Source organism: Apis florea, unplaced genomic scaffold (genome assembly GCF_048593485.1).
Source record: "Apis florea isolate Af1SG1 unplaced genomic scaffold, ASM4859348v1 contig_2495_pilon, whole genome shotgun sequence".
NCBI lineage: Eukaryota > Metazoa > Arthropoda > Insecta > Hymenoptera > Apidae > Apis > Apis florea.
This window is the reverse complement of record NW_028256595.1, coordinates 1,337,665-1,346,843: the sequence shown is the minus strand read 5'-3', so window position 1 is coordinate 1,346,843 and position 9,179 is coordinate 1,337,665. Positions and strand designations below refer to the sequence as shown.

Genomic DNA, 9,179 nt, shown 5'->3' with positions numbered 1-9,179 from the left:
CGTACCTATATAATGATTAAATTAATATATTTATAATATTGATAGACTGATAAAAAACACTTTATTTTTTAGGTAAGTAAACGTGTCTTTATTGAAAATCGTTCATCTTAATAACAAGAATAATTTCAAATCGAATCGTATTCAAAGTTATTATAAATATATAAATTGTAAATATGTAACACACAATTAACTTGCAGATTCAACATTTTCTTTTTTAGGAATACCTACTAATATATGATTTTTTGGTGTACATGTGTTCGGTATGAATTTAGAAAGATACACTCTATAACCACATTGTTCAGCCTGCAGTTTCCTATCGGTATCGATAATAGTCATACATTCGTATCCCTGATTTGTTTTGATATTTTTTTCATCGTGAGTTTGATCAGCAGCGTGACTAAGAATTATATAACTTTCCTTATCTATTTCATCCCTAAAAATATTACTCCTTGGATATTTCAAATGATCACAGTTATGCAATGATCCATAACAGCAAGGACAACATACGAAGATAGCTTTTTCTTTGATGCATTGTTTTATGACTAAATCAGTTGCAACTCCACATGCATGTAATGACATACCAATGTCGAAATGACCTTTAAAATAGTCTAAATTACATTGATAAAATTTTATATTTGTTAATTTTAATTTATTCACTCTTTCTTTAGCTCTATTCAAAGATTTCTCTTTATTTTCTAATAATATTATGGTACAATATGGCAAAAGATGCGCAACTAAGATACCTAAATGACCACTACCAGAACAAAAATCTACAATTATATCTCCTTTTTTTGCCAATTTTATAACCGGCTTACACATATTTTGTAATTGTTCGTGCTTCTTTTCTAAACGCGAAGGTGGCAAAGAACCACCTTCTGGGGTAGCATCATATGGAACTAAAGACCAATCAAGATCTAATTCCGCACCAAATGGTTCCAAATCGAATTTAGTTTGTATGTTTAAAGTTTTGAATAATTGCAACGAATGCTCCACATCTTCCTGCTTCGTATAAATTCGATTTTTTGGTTTATATCTTTGATGCAGACTTTCATTTGCTACATCAGGAAGTGTATAATTGAATTTAGTTATATCTTGATCTTTTAATAATGGCAAACATTCAAGACAATTGAATATAATTTGATTTTTAAGCATTCTTTTATACCATTTATCAGTCAATGGAAGTAATTTCATTACTGTTTCACTCGAAAATACAGTTAATAAAATATGAGTACACACAAATATAATTATATCTGCCAAAGTCATGTATGAACCTTCGGCATATGTATGTTCTAATGTTCCGTTTTGCGAAATTATATTTTCATCTGAATATTTTTTAGACATAATATATTTGTACAGATTATGTAATCTAACTGGTTGCGACAAATGTCGTTCAAATCTTGCCATACTGGAAGGCAATTTGTTTTGCACTGCATCATCCGTATGTAAAAATTTTACAGTTAGAATTAAATCTACTTCGCAAAATTTCGTCCAAACACTTGCTTCTGAACAAGCGGTTAGACAAGAATCTTTGAATCCTAACAATTTCCGACAATAATGTGTTGGGTATTCTGCCGCGACATCCTTAATTATTTGTCGCAATATCGCGCAAAGACCTGCGATGCAACTAGCTTTATTTATAACGATAATTGGCAATTCACATGAAATTGCAGGATATGGAATTTTATTTAAGTCTATTATTTCATATACAAAAGTGGAAATATCTATAGTGTATGCTCGTTCAAGAAGTTTTTGTTTACTTGGTACAAGCTTAATACTAATTTTAGATTCACAATATTTTACAGTAAACAATGTTATTATTGTTTCTATAGGGGCTAGACATAATTCTTTCAAAGAATATATTTCCAAATAAGCTTCATTCATTTTTTTGAATTATCCCAAAGTTCATAACATGAATAAAAAAAATAGAAAAGGCTTATTAAATGCTAGTTATACACTAGCTCTTAGTTGTCTGGCCACTTTTCTTATTATCCTTTGTCTCAGCACATTTTCTCTCCAATAAACACTAATACAGGAAGTTAATGCCAAAAGAAACATAAATGTTTCAAACTTCCAAAATGCTCTTTCTTCTAACCAAGCTACCCTGTCACAACTGAATTATATATATTATATTTATTTTTTATTATAAAATTGTTTTTATTCTTTGTATATTTTTATTTTATAATATAATATAAAATAAAATTGGATAAAATTATTTACCTTCTTGTTATAGCTTCTCCACTTTTACATTTTAAAACTTCCTTGTATCTGGCATGAATGCATACATCGATACTTTTACTTGCTATTTCAAAAGCAGAACATGGATGACATTCTGATGTTATTTCATATTCATCTCCGGAAACACATCTGGTATTATTTTCAAAATTTTCCAAATAAAGTTTATTAGAATTATCAGTCCAATGACTTTCAACAATTAATACCAATATTGTTAATCTAAGAAAAATTAATAAATATATATATAAAAGAAGCTATATATATATATTAAGAGACACGTGTTAATATTTATAGTAACTGCAATGTATAAACAAAATATAAGATAAAACTAACCCTCCTAATAATGTTATACCAATTAACATTCGTTTTTTTGTACATAATTCAATCATTTCGATGTATACTGTTTCATGGATTTCTTCTTTTTCGTCAGCTTACGTGATTCATGTAGAAAGTGAATAAAAGTTTCAACACGATAAAATCTTCACAAACACAGTTGAAACTATTTGCAAAACCGTACTGTTCTTACTACATATGAAGTATACTACGTATACAAGTAACACGTGTTTAATGGATTATTGTATATACATATTTCCCATAAGGTGGCAAATTGAATATTATATAATAATCTCATGATAATTCTATTTGTATTAATTTTCTGAGTTTAATGCTATTTTGACAGGTGTTATATACATTTTCTCTTAAGCATTATTCATTTTTTTTTCTAAAACCATAGATTAGATATAAAATAGATTGTATTAATAAAGTTCAGAAAAAACAAATATGTAAATCTAAATATCTAAGAAAACAAATAGAGCATAATGTAATCTAATAATTAATTATGTATCCTAATAGTTCTAAAATTCAAATACCGTAGATTCTAGTAATATAAAATCCAATTTTTATTTTTAATTTAAAAAAAAAATTTTTTTTTAAATATAATAATAATTTATGATAAATAAAAAATATGTTTAATGTATTTTTATAAAAATTATTTTTTTTTCTGTTTCTACGCTATTTTTTTGAAAAATGCTCATACTATTGATAGTAAATTTCTTACAAATTTTTGGCGTTATCTCTTTAAAAAACATTGAAATATCTTACATATAGTTTATTAATAATAAAAGTTTTAATATTTTCTAAAAAATGCATTATTACTCAGAAATTATAATAATCTTGTTATCGATAATAGAATGGAACAAATTTAAATATTTTTCAAAGAGATGGCACTATTACTTAAATGTTATATGTAATATACATACATTTTATATATCGTATCATCTCTATGTTATAGATATATTTATATCTTTTTATATTTTTGCAGCTTTTAATATTTTAAAAAAGTAAGTGTATAAAAAGTAAACTTAGAATAGAATGGCATATTATATTTTATATATTAACATTAGTAGTAAAGTAAAAAGATAATAAAATAATAAAAGATAGTTCTTATCAATGTATCAAAGTAAAGAAATAAATATACAAAAGAAAAGAATCTCTAGAATTAAATAAATTACAAATATAAAATCTCTAGAATTAAAAATCCAAAAAAATGCAATTATAAATATAAATAAATATGTAAAAAAAATAAGTATTTCAAAGATAAATTTACAAAATTTCATAAAAAATTTCGCATGTCAATTTAATTATATTTTTCTGATACTAAGTCGAAAATTTGGCTAAAAATTTTTGATTCGAAAAAATTTGATGTGTTATTTCATCGAAATTATATTCTCCTGATACAAAATTGAAATTTTGTAAATTTTGAAAAAATGTTTTATTTAAATTTTAGGAAAATATAATTGAACAAAAGATGATGCACGAAATTTTTTCAAGAATTCCAAATTTCCATAAATTTTTATTTAAATTTTTATATTTTTATATTAAGATAATATAATTCTGCAATTTAACATATTTATACTTTATATTTTACTTTATATTTTTTATCTTTCTTTTAATTCTTCTCCATATATATCAAGAATTAATCATTTTTTGACATTTTAATTCTAAAAAATTAAGAAACTATAAAGAACTAAGGATTTATAAAAATGTATGAGATATTTCACATAATTTTATGGAATAGTTCATTTGTTTTTTGTATTATTAAGAAATGTTTCAGATGAAAGTTTTAAGGGATTATTGTAATATTATTATATTAATAATTTTTAGATAATAGATAAATACATAAAGAAAATTTATAAATGATTTTGCGAGATTTAATTTTATTTTTTTTAATGAAATTATACGAATCTTGATATTTTCTATAAAAAAGTATTATACCAAAGTCATAATAAGATTGTTATCATTGATGCTGCTATGCCATTGGAAATTTATCATGAAAGCTATCATGAAACTACCATGTAGAAAAATCTGAAAATCCTAAAATATTAATAAAAAATAAAACAGTATATTTAATATGTATTTGAAACAAATATTTAAAAAAAAAAATTATTAACGCGACCACTTATCTATAGACTAATTTATATAATGGTAATAATATAATTTTTTATCAATTATTAATTATTATATAATATTGTAATATATAAATAAAAAACAATCCATAGTATGATATTTAAGAAATTAAAAAATTTCATAATCATTTCATAGTCATAAAAATTAAAAAGACAACACAAAATATAAAAATATGTTTTATTTTCACACAATTTTAACATAATAAATTGCCTAATAGGCAATAAAATTGAATACACTGAACGACTTGATATAGTTTATCATATCAAAAACTGCGCTTTTTTTAGATAATCTCACTTATAAAATCAATGAGCGAGCGAAGCGCGAGTTAAGTTGTACAAAGCACAAGTATATTAGAAGCACAGATATTTACGACAGAAAACAGCTTCTTATCGCAATATTAAAAATCGAGTATTAGCATCATGTTTGTATAATTTTTGTATTATGCAAGAAGGCACGTGCAAAAATCAGAAATTTGCTTGTCATGGAAATACAGATGTATTGTTACTTGAAAATATAATTTTTTTTGGTTTAGAAAGATTCAGACTTATAAGCTATGTATGAATAATGTTTTTTATTGTTCATATATGTTCAAAAGCGAGATAAACCCTGTACATTTGATATGCTTTTTAGTGAGATAAATATTAAATAAATAAAAAGAAAAAATATATATATAATTGAAAAATTTGAATGATACTAATAATGTTAGATCATGCACAAACGCTTTAAAAGAAAAAAATGAAATGAAATGAATGACATAGCAGATAGAAGAAAGATTTCGTGAGATGATTATTTTTTTCAAGCAACACTTTAAAATGATTAATGTTATGATTAAATCTGATTATACTTCATTTAATTTGAACAATATTAAACAGTTATTATTGTCATATATCGTTGAAATTAATTTCTCAACGATAACGTCTATTTGCCCAACATTGTGAACAATAGTAATCATTTTCCGCTGAACCGAAAAATTGGCAATCTTCATTTCGACATTCTTTAACAATAGCCTAAGAAAAATCTCAAATTATTTAAATTCCATAAATATAATGAATATTTAAAAGCATACCAAACTATTATTGCTATTCCATAGCTCTGGCCCCGGTTTATAAGATGATGGTTGATCATTATAAAAAGTAGATCTGTAAAAAATATTTTATTTTTATTATAATAGAGTTAATATGATAATTCTTCTTAACTATATTATGTAGAAAATACCTTGAAAGATAAAGCGTACGATCTTTATTTGGATTGGTCGGTAACAATTTACTAACGCTTGCATGACTGTCTCGATCGCTGACAGCATAAAATTTGGATTTGCCTGCACCATAATTCATTTCGCTACCAGTTTCGTCAATTTTATGATCTTGCAAGTATCTATATTATATAATGAAAAAAAAAAAAAATCATCTTTTACAATCATAAATGATATATATATAAAATTATTATACCTTGCATGTGCACATTGAAGATAATTTTGAAGCATCTGATCCACATACTGATGACGTCTACTTCTAATTTTTACACATAATAAACCTTCTGTACAAAGTCCACCTGCTGTTGTTGGCAAATTCTTTGGTCTCTTTGTCATAGACCACAATTTTTTACTAACAGATTTTCCAATTGATCCAAATTGTTTGGCAACACCAAGCAATTGTTTCGCTGTTTTAGATAATGAACCGTCAGTATCGGACAATCTTTCGATTTCTTCCGACGTAAAATTTTGATATTCACAATCTAAATATTGCCGCAACAAAATTTCCATCTAAATACCAATATTATGAAATTATATTTTATGTCTTGTAATATATCTATAATTTATGTTTGTGTATTATATTGCTGAGAATTAATTACCGTATCTTGTTGACAAGTTAATAAATCTTGAAAACCTTCTTCCCAATCCCAATCAGGTCCTGGATCTACCGCGAATAAAACTGGTAATAATTGCCCTGTATCTGGATCTATAAGAGGTATGCTAACACCTTCATTAGAAGCATCTCCGAAATCGCTCGCTCCGTCCACAGTAACAAGAGGAGAAAAATGAGCTGAATGGTATGCTAAAAGCAATGGGGTTCTGTGACAACGTGATGGAGATACTTCTAATGGTAGATACACTCCACCAAATGGAATTGGAGCTAAAGCTACACCTTCTGCATCTTTTAACATAGTTTCTGCTATAACTATTATAGGTCTTTTTAAAGCATGAGCCAAAGTTAATACATGTACCTATAAAGTTTTAACATTATAAACATTTGATGAAAATTTTACTTATTTAAGAAAAAAATGCAAAAAATTTTATATACTTCTTCAAGACTTTGATAAGAAGTAGCAGTTTGATTTCTAAAAATAGGAGAAGCCATATCTACAATAGTTTGCCATTCTGTTAACCATTCCGTTTCTGTATAAGACAATCCTGAAGCTGCATTTAAGCCTATTTGACGCCATTTCCATCTTCTAAATAAAGCATGTCTATATTCTCCTTTGGCTAAAGTATTATGCAATGCTTCTCTTAGTGTAAGAAGCCTATCATGAAAGCCCCACATGCCAAGAGAAGCTGCATGTAGAAGACAATTGCCATCTCCTGATGTTGCCAAAGGCCATAAAACTCTGTTAGTTTCATTTTTACCCCCACACCACCAATTTAAACGACCAGCAGCTTCTAAAGAAGTTAAACATCCACCTTCTATCAAATCTTTTTCCAAGAATTGGCGAAATGAATCTAAGTATAATATATTATATCCAATTAATAAAGTATAATAAAGAAAATAATTGTAATTATCGTGTTGAATAGAGCATAGAGCATAAATTACCTGGATATAGAGTTAGATCAGGTAATGAGAATGTGAACTCTGGAGTATCTAAAGATCCTATAGTAGCTAACTGTGAACGAGCATGAGAGACAATAGCTGCATTTTCAGTTGCTCGAGATATACCTCTAGCCAACTTCTTTGTAGTTCCTCCTTCACTTTCCAATGCATTATTAGAATTTGTCTCTTTCTCCAAACCATCATACGTGGATAATCCTACGTTCATTACACTGTTTTATTGCACCTACAAAGTAGTAGTTCATCTAAAATTTATGATATTACAATTACAACACTGGTGTAAATATAATATAAAAATTATATATTAATTATTATGTAATCTATAATTAAAAATTATAAAAAAAAATACAAAAATTAAACACAATATATATCTATATACTAATATGTAAAAATAGAACAAGGTGACATTAATAATTTAATAAAAAAATAACATAGAATTATTGAATACATAATAAATTTAATTATATAAATATAAATAAAAGGAAAATTTGCAAATGATAAAAAAGTATTTTTTAATCTTTAGAATTACGAAATATCGAAAATAAATACACGTACATGACGATGATACATATATTCAGAGTTTGTATGTATATGTATCTATGTCGGATATGATTATTTAAAAAGTGCAAACCTTGGCCTATATATCGAATTAGTGAAGTGAAACAGTGCGATATAGTATCGCAGTTAAATAGTATTCTAATTGTTTTACAATATATAAACCCTTCGTATAGTTTTTCATATTTCGTATCACGATATTTATACTAAATCCAGTCTTAAGAAGGCCATCCGCAATGTAAGAAAACGATTAAGAATCTGTTTGCACTAATGGTGGTATACACACAACATAACCTAAAGCACGAAACCTCGAAACTATCTGGTAAAAGAGTGAGAAGCGAATTATTATTGTTGCGCACGGAAGTCACTGTGAAATTTTAAACCAGTCACATGTCTAGCTTATGAGTGGTATACTGTTGTTATTTACGCAGTAATGTTCCCACCCATCCGGTGAGCAGGTTCGTCCGATCGCGATAATGCAATTAATTTTGAAATGTAAAAAAAAAATCATCTACGCGCTACCATTTATCCTATAAGATTGTGCCGCTACTTAGAAATGCATTTAACCTTGAAAATATGCATTGCGCATCATATGTACCACCTACCTATGTGCATTTAAATACATCACGTTTATAGAATAATCGAGTGGGAAACATTATTTGAATCAATTATTGGTCTTTATCATTTTCTTTTAATTTGATCGATATAAAATTATTCTTTAATTTCGTTATGTTAAGAAATATATTATATATTTTAATTCATTATCATGAATATGATATATTACAAAAATAAATATTTTTATTTTTCTGATAGTTTGAAATGGGTTATGTTGACTTTCATACTTACAAAGCAATCATGTATACATTCTTAACAATAGACAATTTTTCATTGATTGTGTTTTATTGAAAAATTTATAATAAGTTTTTTTATTGATTGTGTTTTATTTGAAAACTTATAGAACAACGAAATAAACTGAATAAACCGCCTTAAGTTGATTTACTAACTTACGTGCAAACGTAGCGCCACAGGTTATCGTTTCCCGATGGTGTAGTAGTTCGTCTACCTCGCTTAAAACGTAAGACGCGACCATGCCGATATAGTAGG

The 9,179-nt window shown here is 26.4% G+C and overlaps 3 protein-coding genes across 8 annotated transcripts; all 3 read right to left on the bottom strand.

Moving 5' to 3' along the window:
• Window positions 1-60: 60 nt before the first annotated feature.
• On the bottom strand, window positions 61-1,881 carry Gstcd (glutathione S-transferase, C-terminal domain containing). Its single transcript, XM_086906632.1, has one exon. It carries the CDS (start codon window positions 1,879-1,881, stop codon window positions 187-189), a length of 1,695 nt encoding a protein of 564 aa, XP_086762758.1. The 3' UTR covers window positions 61-186.
• JTBR (jumping translocation breakpoint protein JTBR) lies at window positions 61-2,962 on the bottom strand. The gene is made up of 3 exons (XM_003696832.3): window positions 2,566-2,962; window positions 2,218-2,451; window positions 61-2,110 (listed from the first exon to the last, which is right to left on the bottom strand). The coding sequence occupies exons 1-3, from the start codon at window positions 2,619-2,621 to the stop codon at window positions 1,948-1,950; spliced, it is 453 nt and encodes a 150-aa protein (XP_003696880.2). The 5' UTR covers window positions 2,622-2,962; the 3' UTR covers window positions 61-1,947.
• A 1,896-nt stretch (window positions 2,963-4,858) lies between these two features.
• LOC100872703 (OTU domain-containing protein 7B) lies at window positions 4,859-9,178 on the bottom strand. Of its 6 annotated transcripts, none has more exons than XM_086906631.1 (8): window positions 9,084-9,178; window positions 7,506-7,746; window positions 6,999-7,414; window positions 6,550-6,921; window positions 6,147-6,460; window positions 5,914-6,072; window positions 5,765-5,837; window positions 4,859-5,705 (listed from the first exon to the last, which is right to left on the bottom strand). In XM_086906631.1, the coding sequence occupies exons 2-8, from the start codon at window positions 7,726-7,728 to the stop codon at window positions 5,604-5,606; spliced, it is 1,659 nt and encodes a 552-aa protein (XP_086762757.1). In that variant the 5' UTR covers window positions 7,729-7,746; window positions 9,084-9,178; the 3' UTR covers window positions 4,859-5,603. The 6 variants fall into 6 exon arrangements, with proteins under 6 accessions (XP_086762757.1, XP_086762756.1, XP_086762754.1 ...); XM_086906630.1 differs by having other exon boundaries at window positions 7,506-7,765; window positions 9,084-9,139; XM_086906628.1 differs by lacking the exon at window positions 9,084-9,178 and adding an exon at window positions 8,152-8,291 and having other exon boundaries at window positions 7,506-7,765.
• Window position 9,179: the final 1 nt, after the last annotated feature.